Source organism: Urtica dioica, chromosome 6, assembly GCF_054948205.1.
Source record: "Urtica dioica subsp. dioica isolate 48M chromosome 6, U.dioica_male_clone48M_v1_H2, whole genome shotgun sequence".
NCBI classification, from domain to species: Eukaryota; Viridiplantae; Streptophyta; class Magnoliopsida; order Rosales; family Urticaceae; genus Urtica; species Urtica dioica.
Window position 1 is genome coordinate 43,646,379 of NC_142761.1, and position 18,774 is coordinate 43,665,152.

The 18,774-nt window shown below is 35.1% G+C and overlaps 3 protein-coding genes across 4 annotated transcripts; all 3 read left to right on the plus strand.

Moving 5' to 3' along the window:
- The first annotated feature begins 4,373 nt into the window (after positions 1-4,373).
- Positions 4,374-6,812, plus strand: LOC149394434 (F-box/LRR-repeat protein 13-like). Of its 2 annotated transcripts, XM_089617421.1 has the most exons (6): positions 4,385-4,447; positions 4,628-4,732; positions 4,807-4,872; positions 4,999-5,916; positions 6,003-6,140; positions 6,357-6,812. In XM_089617421.1, exons 2-6 carry the CDS (start codon positions 4,655-4,657, stop codon positions 6,612-6,614), a joined length of 1,458 nt encoding a protein of 485 aa, XP_089473547.1. In that variant the 5' UTR covers positions 4,385-4,447; positions 4,628-4,654; the 3' UTR covers positions 6,615-6,812. The 2 variants fall into 2 exon arrangements, with proteins under 2 accessions (XP_089473546.1, XP_089473547.1); XM_089617420.1 differs by having other exon boundaries at positions 4,374-4,732.
- A 1,706-nt stretch (positions 6,813-8,518) lies between these two features.
- On the plus strand, positions 8,519-12,028 carry LOC149394435 (RNA-binding CRS1 / YhbY (CRM) domain protein). Its single transcript, XM_089616575.1, has 4 exons — positions 8,519-8,724; positions 8,802-9,126; positions 10,236-10,640; positions 11,464-12,028. The coding sequence occupies exons 1-4, from the start codon at positions 8,642-8,644 to the stop codon at positions 11,875-11,877; spliced, it is 1,227 nt and encodes a 408-aa protein (XP_089472701.1). The 5' UTR covers positions 8,519-8,641; the 3' UTR covers positions 11,878-12,028.
- Positions 12,029-15,815: 3,787 nt separating this feature from the next.
- On the plus strand, positions 15,816-18,536 carry LOC149394436 (putative fructokinase-4). The gene is made up of 5 exons (XM_089616576.1): positions 15,816-16,269; positions 17,027-17,359; positions 17,858-17,974; positions 18,076-18,199; positions 18,329-18,536. Exons 1-5 carry the CDS (start codon positions 15,859-15,861, stop codon positions 18,442-18,444), a joined length of 1,101 nt encoding a protein of 366 aa, XP_089472702.1. The 5' UTR covers positions 15,816-15,858; the 3' UTR covers positions 18,445-18,536.
- Positions 18,537-18,774: the final 238 nt, after the last annotated feature.

Consider the following 18,774-nt stretch of genomic DNA (forward strand, 5'->3'; position numbering starts at 1 on the left):
TGAGGGTCATTTATGGAAAGATGCCATAAGAAGTGAGATAGATTCTATCTTGCAAAACCATACTTGGGAGTTGGTTGACCTTCCTCCTGGAAGTAAAACACTTGGTTCTAAGTGGATCTTCACGAGGAAGATGAAAGTCGATGGTACTATTGATAAGTACAAAGCAAGACTTGTAATCAAAGGGTATAGACAACAAGAAGGGTTGGACTACTTTGATACATATTCTCCCGTGACGAGAATAACATCCATAAGATTGATAATTGCATTTGCTGCATTACGAAATTTAGAAATTCATCAAATGGATGTAAAAACTGCTTTCCTTAATGGAGATCTTGAAGAAGAGATTTATATGACTCAACCCGAGGGTTGTATTGCTCGTGGACAAGAAAGGAAAGTGTGTAAATTGGTCAAGTCGCTTTACGGCCTTAAACAAGCCCCAAAGCAATGGCATGAGAAATTTGACACTGTGATGATGTCAAATGGATTCAAAATCAACGAGTGTGATAAATGTGTGTATATTAAAGTCACTGATAATGGTTATGTGATTTTATGTTTATATGTTGATGACATGCTAATTGTGGGTAGCAATAATCGCATGGTTCAGTCCACGAAAGATATCTTGAACTCAAGATTCGATATGAAAGATTTAGGACATGCTGATGTAATTTTAGGTATCAAGATTACGCGTACGACTAATGGAATTGTCCTAGATCAATCACACTATGTTAATAAAATTCTACACAAGTTTGGAAAGAGCGATTCTGGAGTCTCTAGAACTCCTATAGACATTAGTCAACACTTGTCTAAGAATAAAGATGAATGCATCTCCCAAATTGAATATGCGAGAGTGATAGGCAGTCTCATGTACTTGATGAGTTGTACGAGACCTGATTTGGCCTACACTGTTAGTAGACTAGCTCGATATACGAGTAATCCAAGTGCTGAACACTGGAAAGCAATCGTGAGAGTGCCGAGGTATTTACGATTCACTCGTGATTACGGTCTACACTATACAAGATATCCTGAGGTCATTGAAGGTTACACTGATGCGAGTTGGATATCTGATATTCAAGATTCTAAAGCCACTAGTGGATATGTATTCACTCTGGGAGGTGCGGCTATATCTTGGAAATCCTCCAAACAAACTGTGATCACTAGATCCACAATGGAATCTGAGTTTGTTGCGTTGGATAAATGTGGCGAAGAAGCTGAATGGCTTAGGAATTTCGTAGAAGATATTCCTGATTGGACTAGACCCGTGCCTGCAATATGTGTATATTGTGATAACCAATCTGCTATTGGTAGAGCACAAAGTGTGATGTATAATGGTAAGTCTAGACATATCCGTCGACGACATAATACCGTTAGACAACTTCTCTCATCTGGAGTCATAAGTATTGACTATGTTAGGTCCAAAGAGAACATTGCGGATCCGCTAACCAAAGGGTTAAATAGGGACCAAGTAGAGAAGACATCTAAAGGAATGAGACTGAAGCCCATGGCAAATAAAGCCAAGGCAAAGGAAACCCAACCATGATGACTGGAGATCCCAAGATCTTGGTTCAAAGGGACAACCTAATTGTCAAAGGCTAAGTGAGGTCACTGTGGGGGTAACCCCTGATCCTATTCCTATTAAATTAGTGACTCCCGTACGAGGTTAAGCTTAGAGCTTTTAATGATTCTGTGAAATTGGATTGTTGAGATTCCGAATGAGTAATGCGGGATTACTCTTAATAACTGAATCACCTATGTGAGAGAGAAGTGGGGCCGCTTCAAAGGAGAATTAATTGGGCTTAGTTCTTTAGAAACTCTTGCAGAACCAGGCGAATGTTCAGGGCCAAAATGAACATAACCATGAGAACTGAACCTGTGTCAGGAAAATATCAGTGGAGGATACGTTTATCGTTTATACAAAACGACTAACAGTTCAAGGACATCGTGTCTACTGAGTAGTTAGTAAAGATGACATATCTTTCCGAGGGAAGGTTCAAAGGCTCTACCTACCTATCCTATACTGGTATTAACCGTAGAATCTATCACCACTTTGAGTCATGTCGTGTCTTTATAATTGTCGTCTCACAATTTCATTCATGTGGGGGATTGTTGGAAGAATTGTAAATAATAAGCTTTATTTACAAGTAAATGGATGATTTGTGGCTAATATTTGAGTGGGGTCCACTCATCGGAATTTGTTAATTCTTGCGTATTCTTATTCCTCGTTGCGTTGGGTATAAGATTGATTATTTATTTGCCAAAATCATTACTATAATGAATGAGAAATTGATGCTCAAAGTATGCTTAAAGAACACATTAGTCATGTGGAAATAAAGTGAATTGCAAAAGTCCCACATGGGTTGGGTAAGTGTGTTGTGGTAGTGTTTATATACCATCCTCTCTCTTTAGTGGTCAAGCAAGTGCAAGAGAGGAGAGTGTGTGTGGGTTATCTCTTAACCCCTCACGCGCGCACACACACACACGCGCGCGCCGCCGCCGCCGAGCCGGGCCCGGCCCGGCCCGGCCCGGACCCGGACTCGGGTTTCGGGTCTCGGGCTTGGGCCTTGGGCTTACCCTTAACTTATTGCAAAGTTCACTTACGATTTCTTTTAATTCCATAACATAACCTTTGTGTTATGTTGGGAATTAATTTATTATGCATGGGATTAAATGTCTGCATGGGATAAATGCATTACGTGTGCCTTTATTCTGGAGAATAAAGGAGACTTAATGGATACGTTTTTGAGCGAGCTTCCAAGGCTGCTCACGTTCAAAACCTGCAGAGTTAGTGAGCAGTAATGAGCATTAATGTATTAATTGGAGGTTATGGCTGAACGGTTTAGATGGTTCAAATTCGGAACCTCCTCTGCTTGCTCGGCTATAAAAGGCCTTCGAGTCTCTCATTCTGGGCACATCCGAGAACACTCCTCTCTCCCTCTCTTTGAAATTGTTTTGTTTTGTAGTCTGGTGATAGGTTCTGACGCTCTGGTTCTAGTTCGCCGAAGCCGAGTTTTGTGGTGCATTGCTCGTCTTGAAGTCGTTGTATCCTGGGAGGCTTTCGCTCACGAAATCCAGCACCCGTGGGAGGGCGATAAAAGCTTCAAGGAAACCGTCAAACGGGCCTCGACCTTTCCTTGTTTTCTGTTGCTATTCCGGTTTATTTTCTTTTTAATTTCCTTGCATGTGTCTTGTAATTTTCCTATCAATATTTTATTAATACTGCTAACAATTAATTACTATAATAACCTCTACTAGAATTTGCTTATAAAACTTGTAGCCCACGTTTGATCAACCAAAATTTTCGAAGTTAATACACGTGTATATATTTAGAATTTTTAAAAGAAATCTATATTTGGCAAAGTTAGTTATTGAGCGTATATTTCTTTCTAATTTTTTGTTAATTTCTATTAATTATGGTAAATTTACATATATGTAGGTAGAGCCGATCAATGCCACCAGTTTGAAGTTGTCGATGGTGTTATCAATTGATATTTCTTTCATTTCCTTTAATACGCATTTAATACGGTGTTATTCACAAGCTGATCAAATTTTCAATACAAATTTTCGAAGTTAATACACGTGTATATATTTAGAATTTTTTTAAAAAATTATATATTTGGCAAAGTTGATTATTGATCGTATATTTCTTTTAATTTTTTGTTAATCTCCGCTGCTTTGTTAATTTCTGTTAATTATGGTAAATTTACATATGTTCAGGACTTCAGGTAGAGCCGATCAATGCCGATCATGTTGAAGTTGTCGATGGTGTTATTAATTGATATTTCTTTCCTTTCATTTAATACGGTGTTATTTACAAGCCGATCAAATTTGCAATACGCATTTATTTAGTTGACTTCTATAATCAATTAATATTTCTTTCCTTTCTTGTTACATTAACGATGGATTAATAATTTCTGTTAATTTCCGTTTATTTTACGCATGATAAACTTCGGCTGACTGAAACGTTGGCTAGTATTTGGTTTCTATGATTTATGTTACATAAGGGTATTTTCGATATTTTCTAACCGTTTATTTCTGTAAATGGCTAGATTGCAAAATTTACCAAACGTTGGCTACATCCTTAAAACCATGTTTGAATTGGCTACGTTGTTAGATTACTCATTTTATAATTTTTTCCCACTTTCCACCAAAAGACTAATTTTTCTCAAAATGCCACCATCTATGTCAACAATATTGACATCTATTTTTCTCGGTAGCATTTTGATAAAAATTAGTCTTTTGGTGGAAAGTGGAAAAAAATTAATTATAAAATTGCTGGCAAATGGGACAATTTCTCGTGGAAATAAAAGAAGATTATGAGAATGACTAAAACTACAAGTCGTATGAAAGAAACGACACGGAAATAATAGAAAGGAACTAAACACCTAGAACTGCAAAAATTCCAATTACTTTCTGCTCGATCGCTCAGGCTTCGTCGCTGTTTGCGTTTCCGGTGAGTTTACCAGACGCGTCTTTGTCTCTGCCTGAGTCTATGAGTATTTCATCTGTTTGCTTTGCGCGTTTTGGTTTGGCTACGAAACTATTCATCTCCCGCGAAAGTACCCAAACGAGATGTATATGTTTTTGCAAGGAATTTTCGAAATCGCTAACTAACCTTAACTGTGGTTAAAAGAGGTGAGAAATATATTGCTCGTGATTAATGGTGACTTCAAAGAGCAAAAGTATGCGGAGATTCCCAAAAAGGTGTTTGGGAACGAGACTGACATCTCTATTGCAGGTCAGTCTAATATATTCTAAATTTGTTTTGTTTACATTAGTCTCAACTACTTTGCTTCATTCTGTTATTGTTAGATAGCCAACTTTGGCCCAAAGAAGCATCGTCAGAATAGAACTCGGAGGACTCTTGTGGCTACAAAGGTAAATTATATATATTCGATCAATCTCTATGTTGCTCATGATGTATCTTTCAGATAACACATTAATTCTAAGCTTTAACCGATCACATTGTCTTTTTTTTTTTTCTTTTTTTTTTTGTGGGGTAAGAATGTCGATGCAAACAAGGAGGATTTGTTCGATAGATTGTCGGATGATCTTCTCTGTGAAGTTATATCTCGGCTGAATTCGAGAGATGCAATAAGAACCAGCATTCTGTCGAGAAGGTGGAAATATTTGCCGAGGAACGCAAGCATGAAGAACATTTATTTCGAGGCTCGGGATATGCCAAAGCATAAGGCTCGTGACATCGCTAAAAATTTCAGTGCATTTTTAGAAAGTCGTAGCGGCACCGAGGTTGAGTCCATGACGATAAGATGTCATTTAAGACTCGAATGTTTTAGTATTCTTGATGCTTGGGTTCGATTTGCGGTCAAGAACAGCGTTCAAAGCCTGGATCTAAACTGCTCTGTAGATGATCCCAAAAAGACATATTTAGTATGTCCAGATTCGTTGTACACTGAAGGATACCCTTCCATAAAGCACTTGTCTTTGACTTCTGGCATGCTTTGGTATCCTTGGGATCATCGGGATCGTTTCAAGTCACTTGTTTCATTGAGTTTGAAACACGCTGATGTAAACGGTATTGATTTTCGAGGTATTTTCCTGATGTGTTCATCGCTTGAATCGCTAAGCATGGAAGAGTGCTTTGGGATAGAATGCTTTGAGTATACGAACAAAGGGAACTATAATGGTAGGTCACTTCCATATGTCGAACCCCTCCGACTGAAGCACTTGAGCATCACTAATTGTGAGGGCATGAAAAAAGTGGATATTAGTAAAGCAAGGTGTCTCGTGTCATTCAACTTCACGGGAAATTCTTTAGATAAGCTTATTTGTGGAACAAATGGTGTGACTGTCAAGAGAGTTTCGTTCCGTGTTTCGAATTACGATCCGAAGCACCTCGAAACAATCGCGAACGCCTTCCCTCACCTGGAAACCTTGTCTCTGCACCAATCGTTTAGTCTAGTAAGTTTCGCTATTTATATTTTTCTTTTTTTAATCTAATTATTTTGTTGTTTTATTAATTGATTCTTTTTGCTTATGGAAACTAGGGGAGCGAACGCTTACCGACGTTCACTAGTATTAAGAATTTTGAGCTCACGTTGGTTCATCAACACCGTGAGAACTTATGGCCCCAAATCTCAAATTTTTTAAATGCATCTCCAAGCCTGAACAAACTTGAGCTACACGTAAGCAAATATTTGGTGTCTTTATTTTTACGATCTTTTTGTTATTTTTATAGCGTAAATAGATTTACGTGGCTATTTACAAAAAATTAACGAAACGTTGGCTATTTCAAAATTTCTAACGTTTCATATGGCTAGATAGCCACTGGACTCTTATTTTTAATCGGAAAAATTTGGTCTCTTTTTTATGCTACAATGTGATCTCGTCTGTGTTTCTAGCTTCCTAGGCTTCACGAGAAGGATCGTCGGATAAAGAAGATAACCTTTTTAGAGGACCGTCAACACAGTAATCTCAAGGAAGTTGTGGTCTATAATTTTGGTGGGCAAGCAAGGAACGTTGAGCTTCTAAAGAAAATTATCAATTGTGCTAATTTTCTTGAGAAGATAATTATTCACAAGGAGAAACACCGACGTAAATTTTCATTCATCGACCTCGCACAAACGCTCCCGTCCACCGTAAAACTGCAGGTCGTTTGACTTGATAATACAATTATCGAGTTTCTACAAGACGTTGAATCAGCCATTCATTTAAATGGAGTGATTATGTTTTATTTATTTATTGCCATTTAGGAAGTTTAGATCTGTAGATCGACGTTTATTTTTCGTTTAGGTTGTCAATCATTTATCATTATTATGTGAAATCTTTTAAACTTTTATGTTATTCAAATCATGAATCAAGGATAGTTGATAAAAATGTATCATTGTTCATTCTTACCAATTTTTTATTTATCAAAAAGATAAAAATGTATTTAAGAAACTTTAAATATATTTTTTACAAACCTGAACATGTCTATATATTTCTTCATCCAAACTAAAATATATTAATTATTTCGTAGCAACGCGCAAGATATTTATTATATATGCAACACGCGAGATATTTATTATATATATATATATATATATATATATATATATATATATATATATATAGCTAAAGCTAGCACGTATACTAGTTAACATTTATGGAAAATGCATGCAAATCTCAACGTGATTGTTGAAAGAAAAATTAAGAATGAGCTAACGAAGGACGACACGATAGGAAACAAGATGTAAATATGACAATTAAATATTGACCTTACCAATAGTTGAAATCTAATCTTAATAAGTGCATCAACTAATAAGATAATATCGCTTTAGTAAGAGCATCTGCAATAGAAAATGACACCATATGAAATCATTTCTTAAAAATATATATTTAATAATAACAAAAAGAGAGGAGCAAGATAATATTAATAAAGAAAAATACTGTGTGTAAATGAAGAAGATTTTTTTTTTTTTTTTAAAAAAGAATGTATCCTAGAGAAACATATTTTGCATTTAAGTTGCTCTTAAATCCATAATATATAAGTAAAATTGATAAAAAGTTACAAGTGTAATGTCAATACAAAAAATGTTAGTGAAATAAATTCACTAATTTTTTTTTTAATTAATATTGCTCATGTTCTACTTAAATAGTCAATTAAAAATAGTAAATTTATACTTATTAATAAAAATGTGTCTATTTTATTATTTTCATGAAATTAATATTTTAAAATTTATAATATTTATTTAAAAATGTTTTAAAAAATGAATGTAGATGTTTAAATTTTTTTTATTTAGAGAGACGAAAGGAAAAGGGATTTGAAACTCAAGAAGGAATTTGGGTTTTTTTTTTTTTGGAAAATAACACATTTATACTCTGTGTTTTAGTGAAATGTCGAGTTTAACCATCGGTTTTCAAAAATGTCGAATTCATACCCTCTGTTTAACTAAAATGACGAAATTATACCCTCTGTTTAACTAAAATGACAAAATTATACTCTGAAATTAATAACAGCTTCACAAATCTCTCTTTCATTGATATTAACTTTTATATAAGAAAAACCGAATCAAATCTAAATCAGTACCCTAACTTCCAAATTCTCAATTTTGAAATAAAAATAGCCTTAAATTGAAATTAAATAATAAAACTCATACCTCCTAAGAGATGACTTCATTCCGTGTTCGAATTGTAACTCTAAATCCTGGATTCTCTGTTCGAATATGCGATTTTGATGACTATCAACTATCGATGTTTACCCATTTGCCTTTTTCTGTGTTCTTCACGATTAAGAGACTATTGTTTATTTTTTAGTTTTTAAATAAATTACATATATGACGCGAATATTTAAAGATAATTGGTGTTTATATATAAGTATTATAGTCAACGTCAATGAAAAGTCAATAAAAATTCAATAAAATGAATATTCGTGACACTGTTGTCTATTTCAGGGTATAATTTTGTCATTTTAGTTAAACAGAGGGTATGAACTCGATATTTTTGAAAATCGAAGGTTAAACTCGACATTTCACTAAAACACATAGTATAAATGTGTTATTTTCCATTTTTTTTAAGCAGTAAAGCTTTGGGAGATGAGCTTTATGTCTCTTCAAAGTTTGTTGTCTAAAAGAGGAGAACTTCCCAATCTTCGCCGCCGTAGACCTCCTCCGACGTAAGAATCTCGCCGGGAAACTCAACCGGAGTAATGGCGAGAGCTATGTTTCGGAGCCTGTTCAGAACTTCATCGGCTCGGAAACTCTCCCGCCTCGAACCCTCTCACTCTCTCAGGTACTCTCTCTCTCTCTCTCAACTCTACTCTGTTCCAATTCTAGGTCTGATAGAGTCCGTACATTCCATACAACCAGATCAGTTTTCCGAGCAGAAGAGTCGATATTAGGACCATCCAATACACAGTCTCGTCTCGCTCCGATTCCGGCGAGGAGGTTTAGCCACGGGACGGTGAGCCTGGTGATGAGAGGAGGGAAAGCGAAGTTCGAGATCAACGAGGTCGATCCTCCGAAGAAGCAGAAATGGCTTTCGAAGAAGAGGCTGAAGATGAAGAGGATGAGAGCGAAGAAGATCAGGAAAGAAGCCAATAGCAAAGACCCAAGGAGGCTCAACGTGAAGAAGAAGAAGAAGAAGAACCAGTTTTCCACTCCAGAGGAGAGACTCTTGTACAAGATCGATATGGTCAGTTTATTCCACCATTTTTTTTTTCTTTTACTATCTGATATTTGCAACAGACTAGAACAAGTAATCAGAGATATTAGGATTGGCCTTGATTTTGCTATATCATACAAGCCTTTAGTTTTGCTCGACAAGGAAATGGATTCATGATAATCGTTCCCTGGAAAGGCAAAAATTTCGTGATCTTAATTTTATTCCAGAAAATTGTTTACGTTGTATTACAAGTCCATGCTTTCATGTTAGTCCGTGTTGACTTATCGTTGCAGGAAATTGCTATATCAACATCTTTTGTTGACTATCTGATATTTGCAAAACTAGATTAAGGAAGATGATTTTTTGCTTTATATTTAACAACCAATACCTCTTCGATGACGTTCTCACCACAAGTCGTTGAAAATATTAGGTTGGCCTTGTTTTGCTATCATACAAGTCCTTTGCTAGGTTAGCGATTGGGTTCCTGGGATTGCGGCGATTAAATAATAGTCTTCCCATCTCTCCATCGAGACTGCCACAATGTTATAGCTTGCCTAGCCTTTGAATACATATTGACATCCAAGGAAGAGACTATCGAGATTCTCTTCAGGGGATTCAGTTTGTTTGATAAGGAAATGGTTTCGGGATAGTTGTTTCCTGGAATTTTTTTTGGAGTATTGTGTGATTTTATCCCAAGTTTAAACTAGTTACTTGATTTTATTACAAGGTGTTTTTATTTTTATTTATTTTTTATATGAGTTTGTTTGATGTAGCTTGATCACCATTCACCTTGAGAAAATATGGCCTTCATGCCAATGGATGGTCTCTTTGAGTGTCCCTTGATTATGTTCATCTCCTTATATCGGAGCCTATAAGAATGTTCGAAAAAAAAGGTAGCCGAGTGCTTAACAAGAGAGAGAGAGAGAGAGAGAGAGAGAGAGAGTCTAGAGCGGTTAAATGATTCTTCTTTACGTTCGTATCCATAGGAAGCATGAAGAGATGCTTCCGAGAACATTCTAAATACCTTCTCTCTTTTACGTTTCTCCGTAAACAATAAGTATGTGTCGATATCAAAGACAAATGTCTTTGCCTGATATATTATAACGATAGCTTTCTTGCGGTTCCCCATTTTTTTTCAGGCCAAAATCAAGGAAGCGAGGCTGATCAAAAAACTCGAGCGGTACGTGGTCCCCAAAGTTCAAGGTCCCATCGTGGAACCGGTCACGCTCTCCGGGGAAGAGGTTCACTTCCTGAAGAGAATGGCTCAGAAGAGGTCAAACTACGCTCCCATTGGCCGGAGAGGGGTTTTCGGGGGCGTGGTTCTCAACATGCACATGCATTGGAAGAGACACGAGACCGTCAAAGTCATCTGCAAGAAATCGTGTAGGCCCGGCCAGATTCACGAGTTCTCGGAGGAAATAGCCCGACTCAGCGGCGGAATTCCCATTCAGTTCATCGGAAAGGACACGGTAATATTTTACCGAGGGAAAGGCTATTCGCGGCCGGAGGTCATGTCGCCCATCGACACGCTATCCAAGAAAAAGGTATATATATATATATATATATATATATATATGTGTGTGTATGTATATATATACATTTCGAGACCCTTCAAAGCTTTGAAAACGATTAAATGATTCAGTTAAACTGAGTTTTCGAATCAAGGTGTGTCGAAAAAGTAATCCTAGTCATTTAGAGTCTTCTTTAGCTCCAAGTCTTGTGAATCCAAAGTCCCATGTAAGCATACTAGTGTGAGCAGTGGCGTAGCCGGGATTCGCAGTTAAGAGAGGAAAATTTGTTAAAAAAAAAAAAAAGTTATTCTAAATTATGAGTGTAATAATATTTTTTTTATTCGGTGGATGTATATGAAAAATCATATAATTTTAGGCTAAAATGATAAAATTAGGGGTGGAAATTTTAATTTTGGAAAGTTCAGGGGGTCATATGAGCCCCGGGCCTTCTGCCTCTCCTTCGGTGTCCCTCTAAAAATATTATTCTAAATTGTGAGTGTAAATTTGTTTTTTCAGGGGGGGGCATATATGAAAAATTAATATAATTTTAGGCTACAATTATAAAATTGAAAAACATTAGGGGTAAAATTTTTAATTTTGAAAAGTTCAGGGGATCCTTCTGTGAACCTTCGGTGTCCCTCTAATTTAAATTAAGCCACATAATCACTCTTTTTTTTCTTTTAAAAAAATAATATATTTTCTGTCTAAAAAAGAAGTTAAAGAGTAGGATGAAGTAAAACATAATTTGATTGGAGGGACTCGAAAAAAAGACACAAAAAGAGAACAGAGGACCCGAATTCTTTCTTTTGAGAGCAAAGCCAGTAAGTAATGAAATGCTGGTTTGTTATGTTCACAGGCGATGGAGAAATCAAAGTACGAGCAATCACTCGACTCCGTGCGACAATTCATCGCCATTTGTGAGAAGGAAATCGAGCTCTATCGCAGGCACATTGCACTTTACGGTGGAGTATCAGCCGAGAGGAATCGCGGCGATACAGCCTCGGATGGTCAGAGCAGAGAATCCGAAAATGGAGAGAGAATTGTTTGCGAAAGCGATTCCTTTTCCTTGGGTCCGGACAGTGATAATGATGAGTTGGAACTCTCCGATGCCGAAAACGATAGCTTAGCCACGGGTGAATCGGATTCCGAGGTTGACAGCCATTTTCGTTGGGATTCTGATTCTGATTACGAAGAAAGCTCTTCGGGCACGGAAGAGAGTTCCTCGGTGATGAATCGATCTTCAGCTTTTGACAATCAAAGATTCCATTAAATTTGGTGCTGTGACGTGATCTATATATGTCCTTTGCCATATAAAATATAGTTTTATGTTACGTCTCTCTTTCACTGCTCATATGTGTTAAAAAAAAAAATTGAATTATTGACAAAGACTAAATTCATATAAAGCGTGAGGCCTTAATGCATACCGTGAATCCTGATGAACCAGATCAAATCAATATATATATATATATATATATATATATTTCTTATAACTAGTTTGGCTTGATAATTAACGATTATGAGTATATATATGTAAACTTTTCTATAACAGTTTTCTCTAGTAGCCTTCTTTTGAAACTAAATTGCTCAAATAGGGCTTTATTCTTTTTATTCTACAGTACAATTTTCTACATTATTTTTATTGCTTACAGTTTTATATGAATTTTTTTATTTTTTTTTATTTACAGTTTCATTTGGCTTTTGCCATGTTTACAATTTCATTAAGAGTAAATGTAAAATCATCTGAAAAAAAAAAGAGGTATTTATCAAAGGTTGTAAAATGTAAACTATTTTAAACGTTACTATATTCGAATTAGATATCTGACGAATCTCTCCTATAATTGTTCGTTTATTACAGACTCGCATTCTATCAAGTTTTTGAAATTAATCACGAAAAGAACGTGTTTAGGATTTTTATCTCAAAATATTGTTTTTAAGTGACAATCATTTTCCTTGTTTATTGTTTACAATTTCTTTTATAAAGAAAATGGTTGTCTACCATTTAGAAAAAAAAAATTAAAATACATATTATTATGAAATTGTTGTACTTTTAAAACACCATTTTTATAATATCCCCCACTTTATATTGGGTTAAGTATCGTTTTTATTTGAACCACTCGGTGTTTTAGTCAATCTTTCGAGTAACACTTTTTGACATCAATTTCACCTATATGGCTTTTGCATTTACTTTAGGAACCTTATTCTATTTAAGAGCCGTAAATTAATGTTCCATTAATTAGTTATGCCTTTCAAATAAAGTGAGCATAAGTACGTAACTTTGATTCATATACTTCACTGCTCATCATATCTTCCTTCTTATCTCGAATCACTCTTGCATGGATTTTTAGATCAAGAGCTTCTTTTCTTGATTCTCACCATCCAATCAGCTGTCTCAAGGAATGGGCATTCTATTCTTGCAAAACCAGTTTTTAGTTTGTTCTAGGTTATACAACAAATATTCAAAATTGAATCTTACCAATAAATATAATAAATAAATCCCATGGAGCGATACTACTCATGCTAAAGCTTAAAATTCAACAACCCGTTTATATACCTATATAATTCACCCTTCAATTAATTAGTCACCAAAAATTTGAATAAATATATACTTTATATCCCACCACTAGGTGCTATGGAGAGTAAAAAAAAAGTAATTAACTCGTTTTAATTGGTCAATTGGAATTTATTAAAACATTTTTTTATTTAAAATTCCTAACAAGTGACAATACCCTTCTATGAATAATACAAAGACGATGAAAACGTAGGAGTTTGTAATTGACCAAGTTTTCCGGGGAACTCTATTTTCGCTTGGCTAGTTCAATACAACTAAGACCGATATGTGGAGGCGTACCTAACGACATATGCTCATTTGATGTCTTGCTATGAGTATTTTCTAATGCAGAACGGTCAATCTCACACATGATAGCATCCACGTCGACGCTCAATTTCTCAGTAGTCAATTGATTTGTTTATTATTTTGTTTATCTTGATGCAAGCAAGTAGACAAGAATTAGTATATCATATATTTTTTTTTAGTATTTTGATGTAGTGAAGTAGACAATATACATTATAAGTATTGTATGCGACTATATATATGAAAACTATATTTGTTTTAATATCATGCGGATTACCCTTTTTTCGGTTTACCTTGCGGTAACAATTAACATAGTGATCACAATTACTTGTATGCTTGGTAAATACCATATGTGTATACTAAAATTAAGTTGTGAAACGCAATTGCGATAAGCGGTATTTTAAACTTCGAGAGTTCTCGAGTGCTCTTAGAAAATGGTCATGATCATCTCTACACAAAGAGTAGCACAACAAGTAAGTATCAAAACAACGAGATACTTAATGAAAACATTAACAAGAGATCTATTTTTTTGTTCTTGAAAACCATTTTACCGGTTTTGTTCAACTTATTTCTAAAACAAGTCTAGGTATAAATGTTACAATATCGCACCTTTTCGTAAAAAGAATAGAAGCTTAGGCTCTAAGTAAGAATCGTAATTGCATCTGATCGCTCAATATATCCCAAGACTGCGACGTAAACATCTTTATTACAAGAGTTGTCTTGCAAGTCTATAGTCTTATTTTGCAATTGTTAAGGACATGGACGATTAAATGAAAAGAACTACCCGCAACTTTGGGGTATAAATAAATCAATAATATTACAATGTTTCAAATACTTCATTACACGTAATAAAAAGAATTACACAATTGTAGCCTAGTTTCATTTTAGTATGTATATGCTCGTTTAATATATTTTCCTGAGTTATGTGAGCTACTTTGTATGCAAAGCCGCAACGAATTTTCCACGAGTTAGTGCAAGTGTTATAATATATATATTTATAACATGTCAATTATGTTATGGATTTGTGAGCTATTTAGAGATATACAAATAAGTGAATAATTCAATAGTATAAACTTACGAATTTATTTTTATTTATACTTGGTTTCCAATAAAACAAGGAAATCGAAGATAAAGAAATGTAGAGATTACTTTAAAACAGTAGAGATTCGCTTTGATGAATATTTTAAATTTGGAAATTACCTGAATTATCTCGTTTTCAAAACATGTTCTTATAATACATCATTACTCATTCTTTGACCCTTCCTTAGAAAGTAATTCTACTTCCAGATGATAGATGGAAGATAGTATTTGCGAAAATGAAGCATAATTTATGTTTATATACTAGGTGTTAAGTATAATATCATTGATGTTTTTCTTCGAATATTTAGCTGATAAAGTATTCCGAGAATTATTTCAAATTTGAGGTATTTAGGCGATTATGTTTCCATGTTGATATAGCTAGTAATTTCCTCATTTTTGACATAGATTTTATTTTTCCTTTTGGATAATAGACGTGTGTGTGTGTGTGTGTGTGTGTGTGTGTGTGTGTATATATATATATCATTTTATCATAATGTACGATATTCAATTAATGCGATGATCAAGCAATGTGGTCAGTGGTTATAATGATTAAACATTTTACCTTGCTGGTAAACTACAAGAAGAAAAGTGAAAGTGAATGATCCTATCATAAGCAAACATATATTAAAAAAATAAATATAATATAAAAAAAACCCAATAAAGTTGAAGTCAGTTGGAATTTTTATTTTATTTTTTTTATATATATAAAATAGATTGGAACGAGAATTTCTATAATATATGTTATAAAAATGAGTGATTACAAACAAGTTATATTTTTTTAACAACAAACTAGTTATCTGTTAGTTAAGATTTCTATTTACATATATAGTCGCTGATCTTTCTCTATCTCTCACTTAAAAAGTTCAGGATGTTAAGATCCCACACTATTTTTGTTTTACTTTTGCAAAGGTAAATTTTTTAAAGATAAGGTAAAATTAAAGGAATAATTATTCAACTCTAGCTTTAATGATTAGGCCGGATCCCAAAAATATAATCCTCCTTTAAAAAAAAATTTACTTCAACATAAAATTTCCTCAATAAACTAATTTCCATATTTTTTTTTTATTGATAAAGACCAACAGTAATCGCATGTATTTGATATATATGTATATATATAACCAATCGTATTTAATTAACCAATCGTATCTCAACTTATTGATTTGTCTATTTACAAAATTACCCTACTCCTCGTACCGAATCGGACTCTTCTTTCCGTTATAAATACAAGCAAAAACCTTCACAATTCTCTCATTCATTCATTCTCTTAGTTTCTCTCTCTAAATCTCTCTCGTTCACTCTCTCTCTCTCTCTCTCTTTAATATGGCTTCTAATGGAGTTCCTCCGACCGGCAAGAGCCTGATCGTGAGCTTCGGCGAGATGCTCATCGACTTCGTCCCGACGGTTTCGGGAGTTTCTCTGGCGGAGGCGCCGGGATTCCTCAAAGCTCCCGGCGGCGCTCCGGCGAACGTGGCGATCGCGGTCGCCAGGCTCGGAGGAAAAGCGGCGTTCGTCGGAAAGCTCGGAGACGACGAGTTCGGCAACATGCTCGCCGGAATCCTGAAGGAGAACGGCGTCTCCGCCGAGGGAGTCAACTTCGATCAGGGAGCCAGAACCGCTCTGGCCTTCGTGACTCTCAAGCACGACGGCGAGCGAGAGTTTATGTTCTACCGGAACCCTAGCGCCGATATGCTCCTCCGTCCTGACGAGCTCAACCTTGACCTCATCAAATCGGTTAGTTTCCTTTTTCTTCTTGTTGATCTTCTAATTAAAAAAAAAAAAAAATTAGGATCTGGATATTTGATTTGTGATTCGTTGGCGATATCTATGAAGGTTATTGATAGAGAGTTATTTATTGACGCATTGAAGTCTGTTGATCTTTAATATTATTATTATTATTAATTTTTTTTACGGTCCACGTCCTTTGCATATATGATATACTCACTTGCGTGACTTTTTTTTTTTTTTTTTCCTTGATTTGATTGGCCAATTGTACTATCTTTTGATTGATCATTGTATGAGATTGATTACCTTCAGATCTGGATACCCTCAGTCATCAACTGGAATTTCATATAATTTAAGAATTTATTAATTGGTTTGGTGTGGTGTGGTGTGGTGTGTGAGTCACTCTAGTATTTATTTATTTTTATATTATTATTTGATCACTATCAAGTATCACAATGGTCGAAAGTGAAACTATAGGAAAAGAACAAACAACGCTCACCGAATTTGACGAAACAAACAATAAAATATTTATGATCTCGAGAAGCAAGTCAGATTTTTCTTTAATTATCAATTTATTCGATAATGGGGCATGACTATAGTATAGACTATATTATTAGGCAAGTTGACATTTAATTAAGCCAATGAAATAATCAAATAGGTGTCGATTTGATTCACGCGCTCTCACACCTCATGAATCACGCACGTGCATTCACTCTTTTGTTTAATCAATATTTATTTATTTATTTATTTGTGGATGGATTATTAGGCTAAAGTGTTCCACTACGGGTCGATTAGTCTAATCGTGGAGCCGTGTCGATCGGCTCACATGGCGGCCATGGAGGCAGCCAAGGAGGCCGGGGCTCTGCTTTCTTACGACCCGAACCTGAGACTGCCTCTGTGGCCGTCCGCTGAAGAAGCCAGAGAGCAGATCCTCAGTATCTGGGACAAAGCCGATATCATCAAGGTCAGCGACGTCGAGCTCCAATTCCTCACCAACTCAGACAAGATCGACGACGAGTCTGCTCTCTCTCTCTGGAAGGATAATCTCAAGCTTCTCCTCGTCACTCTCGGCGAGCACGGCTGCCGCTACTACACCAAGGTATCGTCTAAAATTACGTGAAATTTGTCTATCGATTGCATTTTAGTCGACAGTTTGATTCTAGTGGCTATCTAGCCTTATGAAACGTTAGAAATTTTGAAATAGTTAACGTTTCGTTAATTTTTTTGTAAATAGTCACGTAAATCTATTTACGCTGTCAAAATAATAAGAAACACAGAGTAAATTTCTAGTAAATACGGCTATTTACGAAATATTTACAATAGTTTTTGGCTATTTACGAAAAATTTACAAAACGTTGGTTAAAACACAAACGCTTATGTTTACGTGGTTTTATATCGCTAAATTTTTGTTAAGAAAATCATAACCAACTAAGCTCCATTATTTAGTTAATAATTGAAAATTAGCCAAATTGATGATGTGGCAAGTGAAATCATTTTTTTTTTGTACCGAATATACATTTATTAGCTAAACATGTGTCCATAAATTAAATTTAGTAAACTTAGTGTTTTAAGTTAATTAATGTGAAATTTGTTGCAGAATTTCCACGGATCGGTGGATACTTTCCATGTCAACGCGGTGGATACTACTGGCGCCGGCGACTCATTTGTCGGTTCTCTACTCTGCAAAATTGTTGATGACCAATCCATCATTGAGGTTTGTGATTAATTATTACTCTTTATTTTTTTAACTTTAAGCAAAATTGATTATGTAACATTTAATTTATTTTTGTGTATTTGAATATTAATTATTTGTAGGATGAGTCACGGTTGAGGGCAGTTTTGAAATTCTCAAACGCTTGCGGGGCCATCACAACCACAAAGAAAGGAGCTATTCCGGCTCTTCCCACTGAGGAAGATGTTCTCAGCCTCATCAACCAAGGTCTATAAGGGCGGAGAGAGAAAGTTTTTTTTCCATTTTTATCTCATTTTGTTTTTCCAAGTTTAACTTTATTTTTGGTATTGGCGTTTTTTTCTTTCTTTCTTTTCTTTTGTTGCCTTTTGTTTTTAGGGTCTGCTTGCAATATGAGTAAAGGGGATTTTGCAACTTCTACTTCAGTGTCACTCTTTCTCTTTTTCATATTTTCTCTTTTACTTTCTTTCTTTTTCACTTCCTTATGGCTGTAATGGTCGTTGATAATTAATCACAAATTCATGTGGTCGAATCATTTGGCCTATAAAAAAAAAAATTAATAAACAGCCCTTTTAATGTCTATAAATGTTGGCCTAAGGGTAACATTACGATTTCCATGCCTGCAATCATTTTCTTTATATATATATAAAAAGATGGATAAGATTGAAGATGACAAAATACCAACAACCACGTTACCTGTGTTTTTTATTTTCTCTTTGATTCCGTAGATTGCAAAGTTTCTTAATATGGTGTACCTAAAATATGATGGTTGCTTGTCTAGACGAATTAATTATTGCTACTATTTCCTTTATCAATTTTGACCA

Excerpts from the sequence above, each read along its gene's own strand:
- LOC149394436 (XM_089616576.1), top strand. The coding sequence starts at position 15,859 with ATGGCTTCTAATGGAGTTCCTCCGACCGGCAAGAGCCTGATCGTGAGC. Across the intron at positions 17,975-18,075 it reads ATGACCAATCCATCATTGAG|GATGAGTCACGGTTGAGGGC; the intron begins GTTTGTGATTAA and ends AATTATTTGTAG. Across the intron at positions 18,200-18,328 it reads TCTCAGCCTCATCAACCAAG|GGTCTGCTTGCAATATGAGT; the intron begins GTCTATAAGGGC and ends TTTTGTTTTTAG.
- LOC149394435 (XM_089616575.1), top strand. The coding sequence starts at position 8,642 with ATGGCGAGAGCTATGTTTCGGAGCCTGTTCAGAACTTCATCGGCTCGG. Across the intron at positions 8,725-8,801 it reads GAACCCTCTCACTCTCTCAG|ATCAGTTTTCCGAGCAGAAG; the intron begins GTACTCTCTCTC and ends CCATACAACCAG. Across the intron at positions 9,127-10,235 it reads TCTTGTACAAGATCGATATG|GCCAAAATCAAGGAAGCGAG; the intron begins GTCAGTTTATTC and ends ATTTTTTTTCAG.
- LOC149394434 (XM_089617420.1), top strand. The coding sequence starts at position 4,655 with ATGGTGACTTCAAAGAGCAAAAGTATGCGGAGATTCCCAAAAAGGTGT. Across the intron at positions 4,733-4,806 it reads GACTGACATCTCTATTGCAG|ATAGCCAACTTTGGCCCAAA; the intron begins GTCAGTCTAATA and ends TGTTATTGTTAG. Across the intron at positions 4,873-4,998 it reads GGACTCTTGTGGCTACAAAG|AATGTCGATGCAAACAAGGA; the intron begins GTAAATTATATA and ends TTGTGGGGTAAG.